The following is a 26,236-nucleotide window of genomic DNA, read 5'->3' as shown; positions in this document are numbered from 1 at the left end:
TTTTATATATAATAAGTGCATGGTATTGGGTACGCTCGAGTGTAGCATATCATCTCCCTCCTATGAATCATCACTAATAATTACCAAGGACAAAGTCTTAAAGAGGGAAAGATTGTCTCTTCTGATTGGCGGATTCTAAATCCAAAGCCTCCATCTTCTTTTCGCTTTCCTCCTTTTGTCCCTAAAATCTTTGCAACCCCACGCTTCCCTGTAGCGCGTGCAACTCTTCCTCAATCATTCCGCAGCCCCGACCCCGTCCATCTTCCTAGTCCTACGCCAGCTTTCACATATTTTAATAATAATATTCAACTACACAAAAAGGAGCACGTAAAATGAAAATCAATTATTATATAATTAAAATTTGATGTTATTATATATTATTTAATTTTATTTAACCTAATTTAAATGAAAATTTTGTCCAAGTTTATTGAATGTTTGAAATTTTAATCGAACTAATATCTGAATTGTAATTTAAAATATTTCATAATCAAGATTATTGGGGAGTTTTCTATTATTTAAAAATTAATAAAATTCATACAAGTTACCTTGAGAACTAAAAATCTATTCATACGAATCAAAGGGAAAGGGAGTATCTTAACACTAAAAAGACTCATAAAATGGAGTTTTATATTGAAACTATAAAAGATAACACAATATATTCCATATAAAAATAATAATTATTAATATTACAAGCATATATTGCACATTGTTTTCATGAAATCATAATATATGAAGACAAATGAATTTAGTACCTAATAAAATCAATATATCAAGTTATGATTCTAAACGTGCACTTCTCATGAGTTCATATATTCCAATTAAAAAAAAGAAAAAGAAAAAAAAGAGTTCATATAATAGAATGAAAAATGCTAAATACTACACCATAATTCAATTCTATCACACTAGACTGATGTGGTAGTGCACATCAGCCTCTCTTTTTAAAATTTTTTTTTTTTAATAATAGCTAACATCAACCTAATTAAATGGGGAAAAACCATAGCCTCTCTCTAGTCCCTCTCCGGTGAAACCCTGAAGAGGGAGGGATTTCCATCCCTCTCTCTTCCCCCTTTTTTTGTTCTTTCTTTCATTTTCTTTGCTGTGGTTTGATTTTGGAACTTAGCAGCAACATCCAGATTCAGCAACAGTAGTAGCCGTCCCTTCTACCTCGTCTTTTGGCTTCTCCTCGCACTTGAGTTTCATTGATATTTTGTTGGGAAACTTAGATCGGCTCCTTGTGTTGCCGATCTACTCTTTTGCCGCTGGCCTAAGCCCGTACGTGCCACTACCCACTTATCCCCAGTGTCACTATGCCCTGTAGACACTAGACTTTTTCTCTCTTCTTTTTGGCACGCGTCAGATGTGGTTTGTGTGCGCCGGAGTGTGAATCTTGTGGATCTCACGCGCTTTGTGCATGAGCCTCACGTGCTCGTTTTCCTCTGCCACTTTCTTGCTCGATCTTGCCATTGATGCTGGTTTTCTTTGTTGTGTTATCCTAACCTTTGAGATGATGAGTGATAGTTTCAGTGTGAGGGATTTATCTCACGACTGGGTCAATAAAGCTTGTTTCTTTATAAATAAGACTTATCCATGTATTCAGATCTAGTCTGCTCAGAATATATCTATCCCTTATATGAAGTGTGCACACGGGTTGGATCAGAGGAGGTAGATACTTTTTTATTGTTAAATTTTTAGTGTATTTACGATTTTGTACTTTTCATAGTTTTTAGTTATGTTTTTTTTTTCTGTAACAGCTTTATGCTCTGAATCTCTTATTATAGAATGAAGATGAAAGAATTCCCTTAAAAAAAAAAAAAACTAATTAAATGAGATTGAAATAGAAGTGTAGTATGTAGATAGTAGCATTGCACATTTTCACTAATAAAATACATTAAGAGTTATAAAAGATCTTAATTCAAAATTATAACTTGAAAACAAGAAATAGAATATTGTAAGAACAATAAAAAAATTTAGTTTATTAAATTAACATTTCTCTTTAAAATTTAGAATGCTCAGACGCACCAATCCATTTTTGTCCTTAAAATAATACTGGGAAATGGTAATTCAAGCAAATATCTCAACAAAAATGAAATTAAATATTTCTGGGCGATATGTCCCGCTCTCCTCAACAGCGCGTGGCCTTGCGTCTATCGTTCTCGAGGAGAACCATGACTACATCTCCGAGAAAGTCAGAGAGACGAAGCTACAGAAGCAATTAACGAACATATCCAAGGCTGCAGACAACGGTAAAATCCCAATAATACTTCTCTCGCCTTCTCTTGGAGCGAGAGAGAGAGAGAGAGAGAGAGACACTCTTTCGCTATGCCCATGACCGAGTTGACTCAGGCCGAGGTGTACTCGCCGAGGTCTCTGCAGGTATGGCGGACACTCCTCAACTGGTTTGCCTTCTTCTTCCAGATCTTCTATCAGATCCTCAGAGCTCTTGGTCACCACCCCATGCTCTCTTCGGCTTCCTCCTCTTCTTCTTCTCCTTCTTTCAAGCCCTTGCCGGTCGTTGAGCTCCCGGACGACGACTCTCCGCCCACCTCCGCCGTCGAAATCCCCACCGCCGCCCCCCCAGACTTCGATTCCGACGACCGGTCCGAGAAGCTCACGGTACGGCCTCGTCACATCTCTTCTTTTTTTTTGTTGGGAAAAAGTTCCTTTTTTTTTTTTTTCCAAGTTTGAATTTGATCTGGCTTTTCGAGTGTTTTTTTGGTTTGTTATTTTTCATTTACTTCTTCTATGTTTACTTCTCTTATTCAATTGGATGATTGGATTTAAATTGTGTAGAAATAAACGGTTAAAAGCATTTCTTTTAAGCGGACAGGATTTAGTTGTTATATTAATAGCAAAGGATTTTAGCTTCCTAGGAGATTTTAGGCAAGTCTTTTTGCATGGTTCTTAGGTGCAAATTGGGTAAGATAATTGATTGCTTTCTGGGTATATAAAGACAAAAGGCGTTGCTTTATATATTACTTAGAAGAATCGTTTTATATTTGGATTAGAGTTAAGTTCTGAGTTCATTGTGTTCATATGCAGGGAGCTTAATAAACCCAAACCCAAACCCTTTTGTTTTAAGGTCCAAATTTTAGTGTTGTGCTTGGGATATATTGAGGACAAGAAGAGCCACTTGATTTGGGCATAAATTAGATGTTAGTAGTACTTTGTGTTTGGTTTGATCTTGTGGGTGTGTTGTAAATTTCCCCTATGGAATGATCAAAGAATGCCCCCAACTCATTATCTTGCTTCAAGGAAATCTTAGCATATCAATATCTGTGGTATTTTTTTACCGTTTCCTGTCTGCTACCTTGATTCTCTGCCGTGTGCATTTAGTTTGCTTCCCATCTATGCTTTAGCTCTGGTTTCTTTTTCGTAGAGATCTTTAGATGTAATAATGTGATGGAGCTTTTCTCCTAAGTGAACTGATAATCAAATATGAATGATAGAATTTTCTTTTTTGTTGTTGACTTTTGACTTCTGGTTGTACTTTGTTGACATGGGAATTGGGATTAATTTTCAAATTTTGGGAATTTATGGTAAGTTCATAAATTAGGTGTAGGTGTACAATGTTTTGACAGTTTTAAACTTCGGATGTCCAAGTTTTTTTAAGAAAGTTTAAGAACACGAGGGCAAAATATGCCAACCTCAATTAGTTTAGGTAAAGCACTGCAATTGAGCAAAAGAGAGCGGTAACATAGATTTTCTATCATCTTTGTTTTGATTTTTTTTTTTTTTTAAAAAAGGCTGCTACCTGCTTCTATAGATATGGCAACTGACAAATTCACCTGCAGGTAGTTCTTGACTTGGACGAAACTCTAGTATGTGCATATGAGACAACCAGTTTGCCAGCTGTTGTTCGTAATCAAGCAACAGAAGCTGGGTTGAAATGGTTCGAACTCGAATGCATATCTTCAGACAAGGTGCTTTGCATAGTAATCATTTTGTATCTAGTTGATTATATAACAGTGATTCATATGAAAATATCTTGACATCTATATATTGAGATTTGAAGGAATGTGAAGGAAAACCTAAGGTCAATTACGTTACAGTTTTTGAGCGTCCGGGATTGGAAGAATTCTTAAAAGAAGTTGGTGAATTTGCTAATCTTGTACTGTTTACTGCTGGTCTTGAAGGTTGGTTATTACTTAAAATTTATAGACTTCCTTCCCACTTGTATTTTTCCCCTTTGCTCTTTTATGAATGGTATCTTTATGAATTCTCACAGGTTATGCTAGACCGCTTGTTGACAGAATAGATAAGGAAAATCGATTTAGTCTTCGACTTTATCGGCCTTCAACAATTAGCACGTAAGTACTGCTTCCTTCCTTTCTGGTCCTCTCTCCCTTCCACCTCCTCCAGCCTCCCTTTTGTAATTCATAGTCAATAACCGGGGAACCTTAATGTGAATTTTTATTTGGTATACCTGTCTTTTTGCTGCTTTTGAAAAATCGTATCAATGTCTCACTTCAACACCTTTGTCTTCGTCCTACTTAAGTTTCATTTTCATTATTTTCATTAAATCCAAGCTTTTGGTGAAGTGTGAGGTTTTAGGGTGAATAGTGCTATAAGGTTGGAAGAATGAAGGTTCAAAAGGTCCATTGAGCTCAAAGTAAATTTGGTTGAGTTTGGTAAAACCTTTGATTCTGCAAAATTACAGGGAGTATAGGGAGCATGTGAAGGATCTCTCCTGCCTATCAAAGAATCCATGCCGAGTTGTTCTTGTTGACAACAATCCATTCAGTTTCTTGTTGCAGCCACTGAATGGAATTCCATGCATTCCATTTACTGCTGGGCAACCACATGACACACAGGTACCAAGATTTGGATTTGATATCATTTTAATTCCATCATCTTCTCTCCACTTATTTTATCATTTTACTTGGTGACCAGCTTCTGGATGTCCTACTTCCACTCCTAAAGCACCTCTCTCAGCAGAAAGATGTGAGACCTGTGCTCTACGAAAGGTTCCATATGCCTGAGTGGTTTCAAAAGCAAGGAATCCCTAATTCTGCTTGGACATTGTAGAATAAATAGTGTGTGATAATGAAAGCCGCCATTCTTTGTACAATATGCTACAATTTGTTTGTTCAAAGGCAGCATCTCATAATTGGACTTCAATTTTTGTATAGCATCAATTTGTACACAAGAGGTGATGAAGGCCCCCTTCAAAGGTTTATCAAAAAGGTTTCAAACTTTGCAAGTCATGGTCACATGTACACCATTAATGTATTTAGATTTGTCAAAACTTTGATTGTTATGTTACTTCATTTTTAAGCTTGTGATCCTCTTGATTGTTCATGTAACTTGTCGAATTAACAAGAGTAAGTCTATTTAGTTGACTATTATAGAACTATCATACAATTTGATGGAACGACAATGAAAATCAGTCTATGATCAGTACTGGTAAAGAAAAAAAAATTTCAAGTATTGATTTTCACTGTCATATTATATTAGTTGTATAACAGTCATATAACAGTTTACTAAATAACATTACTTTATAAATAATTTTCAACCATTTATTTGTCCCCTACAACATTTCTTAATACTATAAGAAAAAGAGTAACGCTAGAAACTACGTTTTTATCCCACTACTATTCAAACCCTTAAAAAAAATAATCTAAAGGTTGATGGCATTGTTATATCAACCAGTGAGATAAAAGTGTAATTTTTAGCGTTACTATTAGACAAAACAGAATCGACAATTGTTTTCTTTTACATGTGCAGTGCATGTTATGAGATGTGGATTACATGAACTTGCGATAGTTATGGGATGAACCAAGAGCTGAATGGGACTGACACGAGAATTGCATCCATAAGATGCATGCCTAATTTCACATGCTTAGATTTATCTCTACACTCTGTTTTTGAAGTCTATTTTTGCTTTGTCTTTTACCAGCCAATATTCAAAGCACCCATCTCTTTTTTCTTCTTTGAAAGTAGAGGTGATCCTCATTGGTATGCAGGTTATCTTCACAAAGAGGTGACCCTCTTTGTGAAGATAAGCCCAAGTTGCCCAATCTTAGCCTGGAGACCATATGAAGAATTGAAGATTATGTTACTATTCATATTACTTAACTACAATTCTAATCATAAAAGCTTTTGGACACCCCCGCTTACAAGCTAGTTATCAAAGACGCATTTTATTTGAGGTTTATATTATTTGATATTAGAGCCACGGTCGAGAGCATAAGATTAGCCCAAATGGCCAAATGCCCAAATTTAGCCTGCGGACCATACGTGGTGCGGGCTAAGAGCATACATAGACTAATCCCACAGTACTTCCAAGAGCTGCTTTTCACATCCTACTAAAAAATTCACGCCTTGCGGCCTAATCAGGTCTCACTGCCCTCTCTGTTGGGGAGTTCCACCATATCACAACTCGAATAGATGGGGGCAGGGTATAGACTCCCAAAAAAAAAAAGAAAAAAAAAGTAATCTTTTGAGGATTTAAATTCTGTAAAATGCCCGCATTTCTTGGGGGCTTCGGACCCGGATCTCTTCTCTTAACAATTAGGCAGTAGCAAAGGAACTTGTGCATCTGGGAATGATCTGGCAGTCCCGGATAATGGGGCACAAGGAGGGCAGTGTGCACGGCCACATGGTCGGCGGCAGCCTTATTAAGTTTGTTAATGATGTATGAGTAATCAGATTAGTTAGCAGTCCGACATCATGTTAGGAACTCAGGCCTACCAAATGAGCCTTTTACAGCCTTCTTTTAAGTTTTAATCTATCTCTCTCCCCCGGCCCCCTTTTATGTATTATGCTAAGTAAGTTCCCTTTGTTTTCTGTGTTTGTCTTTTTCAAAGTTGTCATTGAAAATCGTTTCCCATGTTCTCATGCCCCCAACCCTCATGTTTTAGTATCATGGTTTGGATTTTGTGAATCCAGGGATAGATACGTATCTTTTTGCCTCGAGTACTATAATACCAAGTTTTCCACAACCTGAGTTTTAAAATTATCATCAAATTTGTTGAGCTTTGCAGCAAATTTAGAACCATTTTCGTTATGGTTTTTGCCCAAGAAAAAAAAAAAAAAAAAAAAAAAAAACACATAATCATGTTGTTTGGTGGATGCATCAACCAAAGAAGTTGACATAATATTGTGTATCCGTTAAAAACACATTTATTGACGGACAAAGTTTTCTTCCAAACTCGGTTGGAGGATTTTAGTAAATTGACATATGCCCGTAAAGCACATAATTTTTACATACATTTTTGATAATGCATATGTTACTCTTATTAAAAGTAGCATGTGAGAATCACATATTTTAAGAACAAATGACAATTTAATAGATTGGCATTCTTTCAATTCAATTTGAAAAAAACTCTCATAGATTTAAGAAACTAAATATTACATTACAAATCAGTGTGTATTTTTTTTTTCCTTACAAAATAGAGGGAAAGGGAGCGACAAATAGGAGCTAACATAGAAAATAAAGAAGAATTACAAAATGAGTAATGCTATATATCACATCACTCTCTCACTATGATGGCGTGTTTCTTTTAACAATGGCCGATCTAATGGTGAATTGGCAATGCCACGTCAACATAGTAAAATAGTGGTGAAATAGTAGAGTTGTATCCAAAGGAATTTATTTGCTGCAAAATAAGCTCTGTTTTCTGCATTTCTAGGAACCTTAGAGGCTATGATATTGTCTCTGATAATAGGCTCGATTCTCCAATGTGAGATAGAATTAGGCCAGATAATAGCCATGATACTGTATTTGATTTCTCCCGTCTTGAATGCTAAGAATGTTTTATATATATTTGACTCTATCAATTGGTCTTAAACAAAGCTACCTTTACATCAATCAAAATAATACTCTACTGGATGTATATCCGCAATGTTCTAAGCTTGCACAGCAGCTATGATTACACTGATAAGCCGGGGCCCTTTGGGTACTAGTTGTTTTATTCTCCTACTCTTGGCTACCTTTGTTTATACTCTACCACTCGATTGTGTTGTCTCTTTGATTGATTTTGCTGTCATAACAATTTGGTCCTTTACATTCTTTTTCTCTCTTTTTTTTTCTTCTTCTTCTTTTAAATAAAACCCTTCCAAAAGAACATGTTATGTGGTGTTGATGTTTTGTTCTGACATCTTTTGAACTGTTCATGAGGTTCCCTAATTTTGATTAGGAATCTTCCTACCAACCATGAAAGCACCTCTTTTTGTTTCTTAATTAGGGTGAAAAGCACCCCACAGCTTTAGACTTACAAATTAGTTGGAGATGTATTTGTTTAGATAGTTTAATTAGATTGATGTATATCCCACTACTACACTCAAGCAAAGAGTTTTAAAATATTATAAAATCTTCAAGTTTAAGCTCTTGGGGTTAGGGTTGGGCCACGTCTAAAGAGTTGCTATAGTTTTCCACTATGAAGAAGAAAAATTAGGATTTACAATGATGCTCTCTCACTCTCATAGTGAGCAGTTTAGAATATGATCATGAAAATATATATATATAGTGTGTCCGCCGTCCTATTCGACTTCTAATAGGATTAGGGCTACAAACCTCTAGCTCAAATGACAAAACCCGCTTCTATAAAATTCCTGCAAACTCAATCGAGTCAATGTTGTGCAATAGTCGCATAAAGCTTTTGCCCCTTGCCATGCCACAATCTCACTTGAGCTAATGTCAAGTGAGAGTTGAGTCAAGTTGTATATTTTAAAACATTGCACTTTATTATAAAATTTGCCCAACCCCTTATTAAAATTCACATTTTCATTATATATATATATATATTTGAAAACACACGTTTTTTCATGAACTCCTTTTTCAACCGCACATTTTGAAATAAATGACTCAATCATAAACTGTTTTCATAAGAAACCCCTTATCAGAATCTATTAGGTATGAAAAGTAAAAAGGATGTGCAGGTAAATGAAGAAGCATTAATTGTTTCTTTTGAATTTGGTCATAATACTTGACAAGTTTCACGCATCAAAGGGGTTTCTTTTAAATTTTGACAAGGTTACATAATTGAAGGATTATTTCTTTAAATTGAAATGGATGAGATTCTTTTAATTTAGTCTAAGAAACGGAAATCTATCTTTAGAATATGTGATTCTTACTTGCATTTTTAAAAATGCATTTAACTTATATGTTAAGTTTCAAAACGGGTCTCTTAATCCGATCTTATCCAACTCGCGTAACAGAGAATCCACTTACAAACCAATAAATTACATTCTAAAGATAATAACTATGCTCAATTCCACAACGTTCTTAATTTAAATGATGCATAATACTTAAGCTTAAGCTGCCATGGGATAACTCACAAGTAAAAGTTAGGATATGATGTGAACATGGTTTCACTAGAACCACTATAAAAGGTAAGTATAGGTATGGGTGGTACGAGTAACGTGTTATACATCTTCTTTTAATTCTTCTCTTATTACCCCTAAAAAAAAATTATTCTTATATTTTTTAAATTTATAAAATTATCATTAAATATGTGAGAATCATTTTTCGAAGCTATTATAATTCACTCGTGGAAAACACCAAAAAGGTCCGACATGACGACATGCCCATTATTCTTCCCGCAGCAAAGAGAGACCGATTACAAAACTGAACAGCTCTTTGAAAATATCAATAAAAGATTGTATTGTCTTTCTAGAATTTTTCAACTAAGCTGACCACCCAAACGTCATAAATGCCATCAATTTTCCCTGGTTTACGTTATATATATATATATATATATTTGATTCAATGATTGAATAATATGCATGCTGTGGTTAACAGATAAATGTGAAACATACCCAGAAAAAAGTACGTGTATGTATTTCAAAAACACGAGTTGTGCAATGTTCACAATGCTTCCATTATTTTATTTTGCATTGCATTCCAATACTTGTTTTTTGAACGGGTTACACCATTCCCACTAGGTTTGGTAAATTTTTTTCTTATATATATAGTATTTTAACTATTCCTTTTTTTCAAAATACTTATTTATCTTCTATTTTAATTATTCACTTTCACTACTTATTTAAAGATTTATTTTTTTCAAAGCACCTACATGTTTTTTTTTTCTTTAATGTTTGGTGAGCATGGTAACAGGCTAGGCAGCTCACTAATTTTTGAGCAAAAATAATTAGCCAGATCCAGCTACATTTTTACCTAAATTTACATATCAATTAGCTATAATAACCTTTGAATAGCCGATTGTAAATGCTATAAGAGTGTTACTAAATGATCTGTTCATTTGTAGGTGGAGCTTGTGTTATACTTTGCCCATCTTATTCGAGATTGAAAAAATTAACTTCCTAATTGGTAAGAAAGAAGAAGAAGAAGAAGAATAAGGATGGTAGCCAATATAGACCCGATGAAATGTTTTTGCCCAAATTTCATAAAATTCATATAGGAAATGAGAAAATGGGTGCAGGGCCTAATGTGTTGAAAAACTCTTTGAACAACCACGTGTGCAAAGCTCACCTGCCCAGACACTCCGACCCCGCACCCTGACCCGTCTCTCATCTCTTATATTGGGATGGAGATGGGGGGAAGGAGAAGTGTTATATTGAAATAGATGGGGGGATGTGTTTCTGGAGGTTTCCATTGACCAGCCTACCGTTTATGGGTCTCTCGTAGACGTGATTGGACCATTTTCTGGTCTAAGGAAAGTTATTACAAATGAAAACAAATACGAAACACCCACCTCCTCCCTTTTTCTTTCTCTTCCCTTTCCATTTTTCTCTCCCTTTTTTGGTATTTAGTCTCTAACCAACACCCACCCGCCATGAATTTCATGCTCGTTGACTCACTAGGCTTTCAATTATAATCCAAATTGTATTGCACTAATTTCTTTTTCCAAATTTAGTTTATTAAATTAACATTTATCTTCAAACCCATATATATATATATATATATATATATATATATATTTTCAGTTTTGTTTCTCGACCTCCTAAAATTTTATTCCGATAATAATTAGTTATAAAGCTCTCTAATTTAATAAAAAAATGTAAAATTATTTTTAGAACTATTTCAGTTTTCCAATGTGAAATGGAGTATTAAAACCTGTCTCATACACATTTGCTTATTATGTTGATGCTTCTGGTGATAATACATGCACGTGCTTCGTCTACTGGGCGCCTAAACGACAGCGATATTACGTGTTTGTCAATGGCGGCGAGTACCCACCGTGTCCCTCATTCTCCTACCAAACCTGAAGGATCTGTTTGGTTTCTTGATGGTAAATCAACTAGCAAGCAAAAACCAATTTTATTTTGGAAAAATTGATCTTCGTGATTAGGGATAAACACATATTACTTAAGTATCTTTTAGGAATTGCCAAATAAACCTTTAAAGTAAAATAAATGTTTATTTAATTATAAGTTACACTAATTAAATAATACAAAATATAATTTCTAACATTGACCTTAACCTTCATAATGGATGAAAAAAATAATTGTTTCATCTTTAAATGTGATAATAGAATAGTTTTGCTATGGGCTAAATGTCATATTCATATTGTTAGCGGAGGCTAGGCCTTGGCAGTATGGTATGCAACGAAGACATGCAGGAAGTTGGGAGTGAAGGAAGGTATTCTTGAAGGTGATGCGAAGGAGGTCGTTCAAGCCATGAACCGTGTGGGTATTTGGAAGGGAAGCTACTGCATGTTGGCGGAGGAGGCTAAGAAAAATCCTCAACAACAACTGAAGTGGCAAGCCAACCATGTATTCCGAGAAACAAATGCGAGGACAAGCTATGGATTCGGGATTACCCATCTTGTATCCATGGTAATGTACTTGCTGAGCAAGTATTTTTATTTTTATTTTTTTGACATGTCCGCACAAGTGAGGGGAAGGGAATTCGAACTAGTAACTTTCGCTTTATTGGGCGTGGTCCCAATCGATTGAGCTACCTCTTGGAGACGCTAAGCAAGCTTTTTAATAATATATGAGATGAGTTTCTTTAAAAAAAAAAAAAAAAACAATATGTTATTCATTTTACTTTTAACAATAACAAAGATTAGTTATAACTTAGCAAGTTACCATTTTATTTTTTCCATAGAAAACACAAATACTTAATGTCTAACAATGAGATATTAATGGAAGTGAGTAAACAAGACAAACACTTATTAAATGCTTAATCTGTAACCCATTATTTTTGAAAAGAGAGTAGTACGTACCCTTTCGACTTTTTAAAGAAATAAATATACATTTTCCAATCATTTTAAAACATACAGACTTTTCTACACGTCATTGTTTCCATCTTAAGTTTCATTATTTCTTGTTTTTTCTCCACTCACTGATCATGATAATTCACTTCTTCTCAATTATACGGGTATTGAAATGTCAATTAGGCATTATTTTGTGTTTTCTTCAAATTTAAGAATTCAATGGAAGTGTAAAATTGAGAAGAGCTCGTCTCAATTTAATGCATATTACATTATTACTGTCTATAAGGAAAAATGCTTTGAGGAATAATAAATTTCTTACAAATTTAAGTAGTAGTCGACGTGAGTGTCTCGTAGTGTCGCATGGTAAAAAAATTAGTCAATAACATTTGGGAAATAAATTAAATTATTTAATAACTTATATAATAAATGACACGTAAATTGACAGACAATTAATGTATAAGAAACTTATAGTAAAAGCTTAGTCATTTATAAGCACCGATCCGTACTCTTTTATAATAACGGTAGCGAGCAGTAGGTTTCCTATCTATTTCTAAAAAGTAGAATTGAATTTTCAGTAATTTGATGCCTAAATTGCTTATTTGGTGGGACTTATCTCTTCAAACACGTAGTTCAAAACGACAAATTAACGCTGGACAAATTAGGTTAGACACCTCCTAATTTAATAAGGAAAACCAAACCTAATTAGAAAAGGAAGACCTAATCTTAATAAGAAAAGTATTGAGATTCCTTATAATTCCTTTTAAATTTGAGATTCTTAAATTCATAAATTACAGCCGTTTATCTCATTTAAGCTTTTAAAATAAATCATGTTTCAACATTTAATGAGGAAGCATGGCTTATTAAATGGAATATGATCATTTCCAATTCATTTTGGACTGGAGAATATCCAGTTAATGGTCAGGCCCGAAGCCATAAATATGACATATGTTTCATTAATAATAAAATATTATATATTTTTTAAAAAAATTATAAAACAAAATTATAAAAAATTAAGGGGTGGCCAGTTGGGGCTAGGGGTGGCTTCGGCCACCTCGGACTGATGGTCTAGGGTGGCTGAAGCCACCCCATGGTCCTTGGCGGTGGTCCGCAGTGGCCAGATCTTAAAAAAAAAAAAAAATTCATTGACCTTTTTTTTGGGGTGGTCGAGGTAATCCACGGCCGAATGAAACAGTTTTTTTTTTCTTTCCCCTACTTTTAGTTTGGGTTTGGGGTGGTAGGACCACCCGTGGGCTATGGTGGTCCGACCACCCCGGCGGCGACATTGGGGGGTGGCTCTCCAGTAGCCTCCGACTGAAATGGTGGGTGGCCACCCCTACTCTTCCAACTCACCCTTATTTTTTTTGATTAAGTGACCAGTAATTTTTAATTTTTTAATTTTTTTTTTTGGCGAGTAGGATATATAGTAGTGTTGTTGTAACTTTAAGATTTATAAGAAGAAATCTCATAAACTGGATATTCTCTAGTCCATTATGGATCGGAGACGATCCTATTCCTTATTAAATTCCTTGAAGTTCCTTATTAAATACTGAAATATGACTTATTTTAGACGTTTATATTAGATGAACGGCAGAAATTTATGAATTTAAAAATTTCAAATTTAAAAGAAATTCTAGGGAATCTCGATCCGAAAGGAAAAACCCAAAAAATGAAAACTAAAACACACTAGTATAATTAAAATAATAATTTTTTCAAATTTATCCTACATCACAAATCTTAAAAAAACTTTTATATTATTGTCCGAAATGCTAGGAATTGAGCAACAAAATTGGTAGCAATCACTCAAGTATACTCCCATACAAAGACCGTTTACACGAAGCTGCCAAACACAACCCAAGACTTCTCACCGCTACTAAAAAGCCTAGGCCTCTGTCTCTCTCTCTCTCAGCGTCTTTATCTTCCTCTGTCTTAAAGACACGCTCTGTTCTCCCCCGCCTCTCTCTCTCTCTCTCTCTCTCTCAGTCAACTAGGCCAATGAAGCTGGCCAGACTCCAATCCACCACCCATTACCAAAAAGACCACTCCTTTAGATGACGAAACTACCCTTCTCCTCCGCCACCGTCGCTGACACGGTCACTGTCGTTATCCTGGTCATCCTCGCCGTGACAACCTCGGCCCATGCCCTCGGCTCCGGCGCCACTCTCGCCGTCAGCTTCGGCACCGGAACCGTCTGCGGCATCGTCGCCTCGCAGCCAACCCAGCGCATCGAATGCTACCGACGCGGCCAAACCATCCCCATCGATCCCAACATCAATTTCTCCTCCATTACCGGCGGCCGGAACTTCTTTTGCGGCCTCCGCTCCGGCGGATACTCCTTCCTCTGCTGGGACACCACCGACTTTTCCAGCACCGACTTCGCCTTTAAGCGGGTTTACTTAAACTACACTGTTCGATTAGAGAACCTCTCGTATGGCGATGACCAGGTCTGCGCCACGGTGGTTGGTACAGGCTCGGTTAATTGCTGGAGAGTTAACGATCAATTTAAACTGCCATCTGCGTCAGATGGGTTTGTGTCAATCTCATCTGGGTTTGGATTCTCTTGTGGTATTTTGGCGAACGATAGTCAGGTTCAGTGTTGGGGAAGCAATACTACTATAGCGAATCAGATACAGAAAGAGTTTGGGAACATGTCGATGAAGAGTATTGTAGCGGGTGGCTCACACGTGTGCGGATTGAATTCAACTGGGTTTGTGATTTGCAGAGGGAACAACGATTCTGGGCAGTTGGATGTGCCTTCGAACACGTCGGCGGGGGAGTTCTCGACGTTGGCGCTTGGGGAGAGCCATAGTTGTGGGATGAGGAAACTGAATGGATCGGTGGCGTGTTGGGGCGGCGGCGGAGAGTATTCGGTGAATGTGATACAAGGTGTTTTCTTTGAAACGATTGTGTCGGGATCGAATTTTACTTGTGGATTAACGTCGATGAATTTGTCGGTTATATGTTGGGGACCTGGGTGGCCTAATTCAGGGGGTGAGACTCCCTTGCCTCCGGTTCTTCCAGGGCCGTGTAATAATCAATCTTGTAGTGGGTGTGGTGTGTATTCACAATCTCAGAGGCTCTGTTCTGGTTTTGGGAATATTTGCAAGCCTTGTTTATTGCCCGTACCGCCGGTGCCGCCGCCGCAAACACCACCAGGGCCAACAGGTTCACCCCGACCATCAACATCCAGAGGTTTGAGAAGGGGTTTGTTGGCGTTTTGCATTGTGGGATCCGTCGGAGCTTTTGCGGGTATTTGCACAATAATCTACTGCTTGTGGACTGGTGTTTGTTTTGGGAAAAAGAAAGTGCACAATTCAGTGCAGCCCACAATCACCAGAGCCGCCAGTTCTAACAATGGCGTAACTTCGAACAATAGCCCGCCTTCGAGATCGTGCACCATTAGGCGCCAGGGCTCGAGGCTAATGAGGCGGCAGAGGAGCGGAACCTCGTCCAAGCATGGAGACAGGGCGGAGGAATTTTCACTAGCTGAGCTTGCAGCTGCCACCAACAATTTCTCCCTAGAGAACAAGCTTGGCGCTGGAAGCTTTGGTGTTGTATACAGAGGCAAATTAACAGATGGGCGCGAGGTCGCTATCAAAAGGGGCGAAACAGGTTCAAAGATGAAGAAATTCCAAGAGAAAGAGAGCGCATTTGATTCAGAACTGGCCTTCTTGTCCCGCCTTCATCACAAACACTTGGTTAGGCTTGTTGGGTATTGCGAGGAGAAGGATGAAAGGCTTCTGGTTTATGAGTACATGAAGAATGGTGCTCTTTATGATCATTTACATGACAAGAACAACGTGGAAAAGAGTAGCAGTGTTTTGAATTCTTGGAAAATGAGGATCAAAATCGCTTTAGATGCTGCCCGAGGGATTGAATATCTTCACAATTATGCAGTCCCACCCATAATTCACAGAGACATCAAGTCCTCTAACATATTACTCGATGCGAATTGGACAGCAAGAGTATCCGACTTCGGATTGTCGTTAATGGGGCCGGAATCCGATCGGGAGTATAGACCGATGAAAGCAGCCGGAACAGTTGGGTACATTGATCCAGAGTACTATGGTCTAAATTTGTTAACAGCAAAGAGTGATGTTTATGGGCTTGGAGTAGTACTATTGGAGCTTTTGACAGGGAAGAGAGCAATATTCAAGAGCGGTGACGACGGAAGAACACCCATAAGCGTGGTGGATTTTGCAGTGCCGATCATTATGGCCGGAGAATTAGTAAAGATCCTGGACTCCAGAGTTGGAACGCCGGAAATGCATGAAGTGGAGGCAGTGGAGCTGATGGCCTACTCTGCAATGCATTGTGTGCATTTGGAAGGGAAGGAGAGGCTAACCATGGCTGACATTGTAGCCAATTTGGACAGGGCATTGGCTCTGTTTGATGACAGTCATGGCAGCATCTCAAGCGGTATAATCTCCATTGCTTCAGAATGAAATTCCAAACCAGGAAAAAAAAAAAAAAAAAAAAAAGCAAAACAAATTTTTTCCTTCAATTTTTTTTAATGATTGGATAATCATATTGGGTATAATTGTTGTTTGTAAAGTTTAGGAGTTTGATCTAACATTGAGCTGTAGTGTAGGATTTTGTGCACACTGAATTCATTTCCAAGCAAAAAAGAACCTTTTCTTTCTCCTTTATTTTCAAGTCCTTGAGAGCCTTCCTTTGTTTTTTTTTTCATACAAAGCAATATGTTTGACTTGGTCGGGAACAGCGCTTTCCAAATTTGACCAAATAATTTCGTTCACACAAAAGCTCCAAGAGTATTCTTCACTCTCAATGTGATATGGGCGTTGTTGTGAGCCCACAAGCAAAGTCTACTTATTTTGTCAATCTTGCTGCAACCAGGAAAAGGGGTAGATGGAAAGTGGTCCGACCTTTTCAAAGAAACTGCACCATTCTACGCGTTACACGTCGGGCTCACTTTGACTTTGAATATTCATTCACATCAAAATCAATAAGGTTAAATCTAAATCTAGTTAGCTTCTTAATGAAAAAAGATTTCTTTGAAAGTTGATGTAACATTCTTTCATTGACGTGGTAAGTGTCACGCAAAATATGTCACAATTACTTACAAAATTTGAAGACTGCCCGATGGTAGGGGTGAAAAAGTAATTGTACAGATTTCGGCTTCATGGGATGCCAAAATATGTATCATTCAACTCAGGGAATAAATTCATTAAATCTAACGGTGCCTCTGAAACGTTAATATTCAAGCATTGGCATTTAATGGTGATATGGTGTAGGGAATACAAATTAATAACGGTATAAATTCATTCAATAACATCTAAGAAGGCTGGTGACCCACCACCTCCCCCTCTATTGCTCTGCTCATATTTATTAAGGTGTTTGGTGAAGAATATGCACAAATTTGGAGGTAACTTTGCTTGCTAAAGTTGTTTTATAACAAAAAAAATAAATGCAATTAATTATGAAATGCTAGGGAAGACCCCACCGTTGCACATGAATAAAGTGATGAATCATCCATTTCTTGCCAATTTTAATTGAGCTATGCCCAAACAACCTCATTAGATATTTAATGCTTTTTAGAGGATATTCTTTCTTCTTCTCTCTTTTTTTTTTTTTTTTTTTAAAATAAATAAATAAATATGTTATTGTATGATATAAAGATGAAAGTAATTTGCGTGTTTTGCCCTCAAGAAGTAGCTCAATCGACTGAGATTATGCCTAATGAAGCAGAGGTCATTAGTTTGAATTCCCCTCCCCCTTTTGTACGGACATGTTAAAAAAAAAAAAAATTGAGTGTTTTATGTTTTGGATTATTTGTTAATATATATATTTTCTTTGAAAGGGTTTAGAAAAAACAAAAATTAAGGATGAAAGAAAAAGGTTTTATCAAATAAAGCATGTGTAGAATGTGAAAATCAAGCTAAAAGGCACCATGATGCATGTGGATTCAACGACCTCAAATTGGACACATATAGTAGAGCAAAAGGCGACATGGGAGTAGGCTAGTGCCGCTAGGTTTTTGCTTTCACCAAATAAAATCTCATAAATGTTTTATTTGAGAGTGCATTTAATAAAAATGATAGTTTTAAAAAATAAAATAATCAATGTTTTCAAATAGCAAGTAAAAAGTGTTTTTGAAAACACGATTTTAAAGACTAAATCATAATTTTTCCAAACGTTTAACTGCGATTTGAAATTGCTAATTTTTCAAATCGCAAGTTTTGAAACCGCTAAACCAAAGGGACACTATGAGACTCTTCAACCTAGGTTTGAAGGTTTCTTAGAAAAGCATTAGACTAATTTTGGAAGAAAAAAAAAATTAAAAAAAAAAAAGAAAAGAAAAGAAAAATAGTGTATAACATTAATAATCTATCACCTAATAATTTGAATATTGGGACAAGTTTGACCAAAGAAATTCAGAATCATGGAGTTACGGTCCATGTAAAATCCCAAGAACCCACGATGTTGACAACAAATGCTTAGACCCCCCCTCTTTCCCTTTGTGTTGCTTTCAGGCGACATGCACCTTTCACACGGGGCTGCTGGTCTTGTGGAACCTAAAGAAAATTACGACTGACCAAGTCAAGAACCATGTTACAGAAATATTATTGAAGATTTGGTAAACAGTTTTGTTGTTGACTTTTTGTTTAAAAAGTAATAAAAAGTTTATATATATATATATATATATATATATATATATATATATATATATAAAGGTAAAAGGAAATTTGAATTTGTTTTTATGAGAGAAAAGTTGAGAAAGTTTGGTAAACTTTTTTGAGAGAAATAAATAAATAATAAATAAATAAATAAAATTTTTTTAAAAAAGTGGAGGGTGTTGCCAAACACAACCCTTAGATTAGTAATTGTTAAAGAAAAAACAAAAAAAATTCAAAGATTACTTGAAACTATCACGTCAACATTATAAAATAATTTTGAAATAAAAGTGTAGCGTATAAAATCTCTATGTCTAATTATAAAAATGCTTTAAAAGAAAAACCCTGGGTTACCTTACTCTACACTTAAAGAGTCACCTACCTTGCCTTGCAATGATTAAAGAATTGTGATTACCTTGAGGGCCAAACATTACGAGAAAGAATCGAGAGAGTGAACTACAAAAATTGGACAAAATTGTTTGGTTCTTCCAATTTGATAATTCTTTCAAAAAATATAGGTTGCAATCTCAAATGACTCCAAAATTTTCACGCCATGCTTTTCCACCAACTTCAAGGCCACAGTTTACAAGAACTATGTAATGATTTGGTATTTACCAATGCTATGGTGCACACTATTAAAAGTAATGCTACATAGCACATACTATTATACTCTCATCCCACCTTCATTTTATATTTTATTGAGCTAATGTGAAAGTGTCTATCAGCCTCATGGGATGAAGGTGAAAGTGTAATATTTAGTATTACTTTTACTATTAATTTAAGAGTAATGCTATACGCCGCACTTTTATTCCACTCTATTGATGTGGCACTACCAATTAGATCTTGATTTTTTTTTTTTTTTTAACAATGACTAATTGGCAGTGTCACATCAAAGAGTACAAGTATTTAGCATTTCTCTTACCTTAACAAGGAAAAAATGCCAAAATTTTGACCACTTTCAAACTTTCTCCACAAGAATGAAGAGTGACCATAAAAAGAATGTTTGCCGAGTGATCAATGCCTGAAGGACTCTAATGTAGATCTACCCACATGAAGTATCAAAGAAAAAAAGCCAGGAGAATGGTTAGACCCGGGGGGTTCTTCTTCTTTGTCTTTGCTCTTCAACTTCATTCATCCAATCAGAAAGCCACACGAGACCCTTGTAACCATAAATTGCTACAGCAATCAGGACCATCACAAGGGCCACAAAAAGAAGAAGCCACTTTATAGCCGCTACACTTTTCTGTTTAAAAAAGAACAGTTGCTGTTGGTAAACAAACAAAGGAGCACTTGGAAGAGTTCACCTTTTTATCTTGAAATAATAACAAACCTGCAGTGTTGAGATTTGCTTGTTTTCTTGTACGTGTTCTCGTCTTTTTCGACGCTTTGGTACATTCTTTTGAGTATCCGGCTCCTTTTCCTTTAAAGAAATTTACAATGGTGTCAGATTTCACCTTAATAGAGCTCATCTGCCAAGAAGCTAATGAATTTTGTATGCACAAGTATGCAAAATTTCATGTATGAAAAGTTAAGCACAGTACTTTTTCAGATGGTTAATGGATATTCGTCAGAGCATTCATTTTACTGTGAACAAGAAAGTCCATCCAAACTCGGGTGATGCATTGTGCAGGAAGAGACAAAGGACTCCATTTTGGTATTCCAACTATTTCCTATGTTCCCCACGGAGAAATCAGTGCTAACAGATCTTTTTACAAGTCAAGATTGCATGATTACAGTTTTTCTATATTCATTTTTGCGATTATAGAAATATTCCAGTACATGGCCAAACGTTGTGCCAACTGAATGCTATATCAAGTTGCAAATAGTTTGAGGAGGCAGGCAATCAATGAAAACCTAGTAAGTAGAACCGAAGAACCTAATAGTTCCTATGTCTGGTAAATATAAAACAAGGAAGCTACTTGAGAGGTGTTTATGTTGGCAACACTCCCGCCAAACTACAGCTTCTTGGTGACTCTGGTTGAATCAATTCACAATCTAATCTTGTAGCAGACACAAGAAAACAAAGCAGAGAGACAGCTTTTCAAGTAAAAAGTATCCCTACAGTCCTAAATACCAGCCAGAATCCATGATGCAACAGGAAAACTAAAAATTCTGGAAAGATTAAAAGCATATTACCTCCACGACTTTAGATTTGCGTAACTGTAATTCTGAACCAACTTGTACTTTACTCTTGCAATCGGAATTACAAGAAAGACGTCCAAGTCCATACTGATTCTTTGGTATATCTCTGGGATCACAACCATCATTCTGATAGGCTGCTTGGACATCTTTACATAACCACTCTTTTTTCAAGGTTTGGCATTTACAACGAACAAAAACCTTGCAAAAGAATTAGTTGACAAGGTAAATCAATTTTTTTTGGATAAGTAGTTGGCAAGGTATATCAAATTATGATATGCTAGTTGAAATGCTACAATTTGTATCATAATATTAAAAAAGCATTCAGGACCGAAAACAAGGTATCACATCCACATGTTCAGTTAAATGACACGCTCTTCTCTGTAAAGGGATTAAAATTAATACCTTCTTGCAGCACTTCTCAGGTGAAGGGCATTCACCAGGATGACAAGTCTCTGGGCATAGATGTGTACAATTTGGCAACTTCCTGCACAACCAATAGTACCTCTAAGCCCATGTTTCAGTTTTATTTCTTAATCCAAAAGAAGGAAATATAACAATAATAAAGAATATAGAGAATCCAGATTACGGCTCCATTTAGTTTACTTAATTAAAAAGTATATAAGTAAATTAATAAGCATGATTCCATAATAACCTAACATGACCATATGTCTCTGAAATACCTATGGCAAGGTCCGCCACATGAGCGAACAGTAATCTGCTCCTTTTCAGACAAGCCATTGTAGTATATGCACTCAAAAACATGGACCATTGTACCACAGTGACATGATCGTTTTACAAGGACTTTGCAAGAAGGACATTCTCCAGGATGACATGGTAGGGGGCAAGGATGAGAGCATGTGGGCCTCCTCTCCTGAATGAAGACATTTAAAATAATAAGGCAACTTGTGAGTTTCAAGAATCGGTTAGGAGGCTGCAGAAATACTTCTCTTCTTCACTCAGGTATACAAGAGTAAAAGGTCACTTAGTAAAAGGCATACAATGAAAAAGAAAAAAGTATAATGGAATGGAGGAAATAGAAGTATAAACACCTTTTGACAAGGAAGATGACACTCTTCACAAGTCTCACTTCTTTCTCTCTGGATGGGTGTCGCATGCTGGTTCTTCAGGGCATGGCAGGTTTTAGTACAATAATGGTTGCAGCAAGAAAGAAGATTTCCGCACAAATTTTCACAAGAAAACTTTGATCTATGTGAGCAGACCATCTGATACAAGAAAGAAACATTGAAACTTTACGAGGAAAATGTGCCTAAAACGGCATTAATATAGCCTTAGATCTATTGAGTAAATGAAGCATGCAATAATCTTTATCTATTGCTAGCAAGAACAATGCAACCAACCATTCTCTCAGTCCCAACGTGTTGGCCAACACATGACCTCCAAACCAGTTCTGGGCAAGGAGGGCATGGAGAACCAGGTGTACATTCACTCTGATGGATCGACTTCTTTTTCTTTGGTTTCAATGTAAATTCAGGATTAGGAGGAGGTTTAGGGCCATGACACCTAAACACAAAAAAGAAAAAAAGTATAAGTTGCATAAAGAAAGGACATTAACTAGTGTCAGATTTTTAAGATAACATTCATGAACTGAAAAACATTGGAAACCTTAGATTGCATTTATGGCCACATGGATATTCTTCTTCACACAGTAACCGACACGGAGGGCAAGCTCCATAATGGCATTTGTGTGGCTGGACAAAAATAAAAGATCGTCAATGCTAAAAAAAAAAATCTGGGGAAGAACATGTAATGAATTATCATTTCATCTTCTACAAAAGCAACAAGAACAGTGATAGAAATTTCAGATATAAAAACCTAAAAATTTGTAAAAATATGAAGAACCGGCTCTTCACCAAAATTCGAGGGAATTTCAAATACTCAGTTTCGGTAAGATCAGAACCACATATTATAAGAACTGGGACGGAAATCGTGAAGGTTGCTGGCCGTCAAAATCAGGAAGAAAAAATCATGATGATTGTTAGCAAATGCAAATATGCTCTCCAATTGGAGACCACTCATATACTTCATGCACGTTGACATGTATTTTAAGAAATCTAAAAATCTATAAAATCTTCAATTGCAAACATAAAGCCATTCATCATAGGAACAAAGCAAATGGTACCTTGCAATTTGATCCATGCCTGCATAAAGGAGCAATATGACATGGTTTGGGACATCTAGGAGGCTTTTGATCCATCTCAGTACCACAAGGAACCTGATATAAAATCCATGATAAAGTATTCAGCAAAGATAGTCTAAACTAAGAGCAAGCGTGTAGCCCTTGAATGCATTTAAGTCTTTTTTTTTTTTTTTTTCCTTTTATTTTTTTCAAAAAATATGCAAACAGCCAATCGATATGATCAATCAGAGAGAAATTTAACAATATAGAATCCTATCTCAAAACCTTACAAGAAAACACAAAATTATAAAACGAACTGGCGACTTTATTTGTACAATTCCAAAGCTAAAACATGTAATCAAAGCACATCCTACATGAGCACTAGCATGGGGTCAGCTACAATACAACAACTATACATAAAGAGGATTATTACAGTTGTAAACCCTCAATGAAATGTTAATAAGTTTATTAACTGCTCCAAGCTTCATACAGTCTGGCGTTTGAGATGACAACTTCACAAATGAAAAAGCCACCAACTTTACTGCAGCCTTTCAACCCTCATGAATTTCCAAAGGTGATGACTGAGGAGCCTTGTCAACGGCCATTATATGCAGTAAGCACCATGTTGAGCATGCCAGTAGTATGGAAAAGGGTTGGCCATGAAGCACATTACCAACTATATGCGAATTATCTAACTTCTATAGAACAGAGACGTAAATAATGAAGAATATTCAGCTATTAATCCATGTGAACAGAAAACAACAATTGTTTTGCAACAGTCAGAGACTCAAAAACAATCCTGACGTAGAACAAACATGTTATGAATTGTAGCAGTATACTAGGAAACAAATCAGCTCCCAGTAAGAACCACAGAATCCACAAGATCAAACTCACACCTCAAAGTGTGTCTCACCACATGCACATGAAATCGTCACCATCAGTGGGCAAGGAGCACAGGCACCTCTGCAATAACAAAACCGACTATCATCATACTACACTCTTCATTTATAATTCAGGATTATACAAATTGAAGTTATCCACCAATCATAAGCTTCTCATATTTGCAAAACCTACTCTAAAAATATAGCTCTACCATTCCTGACACAGTACTAGCTAAAGTAGAAGTCTTGAAGATACTATATCATTTTTGTCATTAATCTTATTCAACTTGTTAGCTTAACCATAAAGTATCCTCCCCCTCAAATTTCATGGGATATCTCCAACATCTAATCTTATTCACCTGTTGCTTACAGCAATGAGCAAATGGTCTCATACCTATGGCATGGAGATGGGCATTTATGGTTCTTACATCGTAGCTTCCTGCCACAAACCTGACATTTCAAAAAAAAAAAAAAAAAAGAAAAAAGGGCCTTTTATCACATGTATTTGTCAAAAAACAGAAGTAAACAAGGCTGAACTGAAATATTATGATAGCAAGGAACTCACCTCTGAGCATGGAGGGCAATCCCCATCACAGCAGCGGCGCTTACAAGGGTGGCGTCCACAGTCCCGCATTGTCTGACACTTCCTCTCACACAACAAATCTTGATAGCAAGGAACCTATTTTAATTTCAATCACGCTGTCCCACGTCGAAAAAAATACTTCAAAAATATTAAACCAATAGAACTCGGTACCTCTTTCTTGAGGCTCCCACACCGGCACGACTTGGCAACGACGATCCTGCAAGTCCCAATGCAGGGTCCACGGTGGCACCGCTCGTGGCACCTGTGGCGACCACAGCTCAGCGTCTTGTCACAAGTCGCACCGCACAGCGGCGGCGCGTCGACATCACACGACATCCCCTGGTACACTCTCTTCCCACACGGGCACGTACGCTTCCCCTGAAGCGGGCACTCCCCGCACTCCCCAGCCACGTGGCACCCCTTACCGCACGTGTGCTTCCCACACGTCAGCACCTCCCTGCACGGGCTCTCGCACCGGAAACTCCGCTCGCAACACTCTCTCTCCTCCTCCACCCTACCGCATTGGCACCTGTAAACACCACGCGCTCGGCACGGCGGGCACGGGCCATCGTGGCAAGTCTCAGAGCACTTGTGGACCCCACAGTCTAACAGCTTTTTACAAGCGTTGAGGCACGAGAATTTCTTGAATTCACAGCGACGAACGTCGTTAACCGCGCTGCAATAGCACGTGGACTTCACGAGCTTAGGGCACGACGGGCACGGGCCAGGGTGGCATAGCAACAAGCAGCGATGGCCACAGTTGTGATTTAGAGGGCGATCGCAGATCTCGCCGCAAGAGTGCGGCAAGACCCACGGGTCGCTGGGCGGGTCGTGTAATTTCCCACAAAAACAGAGGTAAAGTTTAGGGATTTGGGATTTGGAGTACTGGAAGCGGCACTTGGGGCAGTTCCAGGTGGCGGCGAGTTCGGGGGATATAGGGAGGCGCGTGGCGCGTAAGGCTGATAGGTCGGAGGCCTGGCGGGCCCAGCTCTGGATACAGATGAGGTGGAAGACGGAGAAGCAAAGGGAGGAGCAGGACCAGGTGGGATCGGAGCGCTTGATGCGCTCGAGGCATATGATGCATGATAGAGCACCGGAGGAGGAGGAAGTTAGGAAGGACTGGATCTTGGCGAGGTCCGTCGTGGAGGGCGATGATTGGATATTGTTGCTGGTGGTCTCGAAGTAGGCTCTGAAAATGGAGTTCGAGAGGTCTGCGTGACGAAGGGTCTCGGATCCAGTGCGGCCGTAGTCTCCATCAGAGTCGGAATCGGAGTCGGAGATAGGTTGTTGGTGGTGGAGGTCGTTAGTTGATGTCATTTTGGGGAGTTAAAAGACTTTTTGTTTTTTTTTTTTGGTATTTATAGATAGGAGTTAAAGAATTTTTAGTGTCAATGGTCGGGATCGATGGGTTTATAAATAGCGCCTGTCACCTGTGCTTAAACTTAAACTGGAGTTGCACGGGGAAGATGTTCCAGTTTCCGTTTTTACCAGACTGGTGTGGCTTTGGGCTTGTGCTTTTTTATCCTTTTACTACTTGATGGGCTTAAAGGTCCTTTTTTTTTTTTTTTTTAATGTAAAAGGGATTGAAAAAAGAATAATGATAGACCAACATAAATTCTTTATAAACTGCCTCTTCATAAACAATGATACTAAAAATTCAAATCTAAATTGAAATAGAGAAAGTAATACATCTTTAGATTTATGCAATTCCCCTCTAAAAACTATACGTACATCAACCT

The 26,236-nt window shown here is 37.3% G+C and overlaps 3 protein-coding genes across 3 annotated transcripts; 2 read left to right on the top strand and 1 right to left on the bottom strand.

Moving 5' to 3' along the window:
* The first annotated feature begins 2,104 nt into the window (after window positions 1-2,104).
* LOC132186786 (uncharacterized) lies at window positions 2,105-5,342 on the top strand. Its single transcript, XM_059600848.1, has 6 exons — window positions 2,105-2,613; window positions 3,792-3,920; window positions 4,013-4,133; window positions 4,226-4,307; window positions 4,658-4,811; window positions 4,891-5,342. The coding sequence occupies exons 1-6, from the start codon at window positions 2,320-2,322 to the stop codon at window positions 5,023-5,025; spliced, it is 915 nt and encodes a 304-aa protein (XP_059456831.1). The 5' UTR covers window positions 2,105-2,319; the 3' UTR covers window positions 5,026-5,342.
* Window positions 5,343-13,992: 8,650 nt separating this feature from the next.
* LOC132187061 (putative serine/threonine-protein kinase-like protein CCR3) lies at window positions 13,993-16,734 on the top strand. Its single transcript, XM_059601214.1, has one exon. It carries the CDS (start codon window positions 14,171-14,173, stop codon window positions 16,562-16,564), a length of 2,394 nt encoding a protein of 797 aa, XP_059457197.1. The 5' UTR covers window positions 13,993-14,170; the 3' UTR covers window positions 16,565-16,734.
* A 2,485-nt stretch (window positions 16,735-19,219) lies between these two features.
* LOC132188587 (NF-X1-type zinc finger protein NFXL2) lies at window positions 19,220-25,979 on the bottom strand. The gene is made up of 13 exons (XM_059603087.1): window positions 24,669-25,979; window positions 24,480-24,593; window positions 24,309-24,364; window positions 23,930-23,996; window positions 23,037-23,129; window positions 22,520-22,605; window positions 22,255-22,417; window positions 21,946-22,119; window positions 21,577-21,767; window positions 21,299-21,380; window positions 20,891-21,094; window positions 20,085-20,174; window positions 19,220-19,997 (listed from the first exon to the last, which is right to left on the bottom strand). Exons 1-13 carry the CDS (start codon window positions 25,812-25,814, stop codon window positions 19,839-19,841), a joined length of 2,625 nt encoding a protein of 874 aa, XP_059459070.1. The 5' UTR covers window positions 25,815-25,979; the 3' UTR covers window positions 19,220-19,838.
* Window positions 25,980-26,236: the final 257 nt, after the last annotated feature.

The sequence above is a fragment of the Corylus avellana genome, chromosome ca7 (genome assembly GCF_901000735.1).
Source record: "Corylus avellana chromosome ca7, CavTom2PMs-1.0".
Lineage (NCBI taxonomy): Eukaryota > Viridiplantae > Streptophyta > Magnoliopsida > Fagales > Betulaceae > Corylus > Corylus avellana.
Note: the sequence above shows the minus strand (reverse complement) of the source record. Positions and strands in the feature narration are given on the sequence as shown.

Coding starts and splice junctions, on each gene's coding strand:
- LOC132186786 (XM_059600848.1), top strand. CDS start 2,320: ATGCCCATGACCGAGTTGACTCAGGCCGAGGTGTACTCGCCGAGGTCT. Junction 4,134..4,225: donor GTTTACTGCTGGTCTTGAAG/GTTGGTTATTAC, acceptor GAATTCTCACAG/GTTATGCTAGACCGCTTGTT. Junction 4,308..4,657: donor CGGCCTTCAACAATTAGCAC/GTAAGTACTGCT, acceptor GCAAAATTACAG/GGAGTATAGGGAGCATGTGA.
- LOC132187061 (XM_059601214.1), top strand. CDS start 14,171: ATGACGAAACTACCCTTCTCCTCCGCCACCGTCGCTGACACGGTCACT.
- LOC132188587 (XM_059603087.1), bottom strand. CDS start 25,814: ATGACATCAACTAACGACCTCCACCACCAACAACCTATCTCCGACTCC. Junction 22,418..22,519: donor GGCCATAAATGCAATCTAAG/GTTTCCAATGTT, acceptor TTTTGTGTTTAG/GTGTCATGGCCCTAAACCTC. Junction 19,998..20,084: donor AGCAAATCTCAACACTGCAG/GTTTGTTATTAT, acceptor TTTTTTAAACAG/AAAAGTGTAGCGGCTATAAA.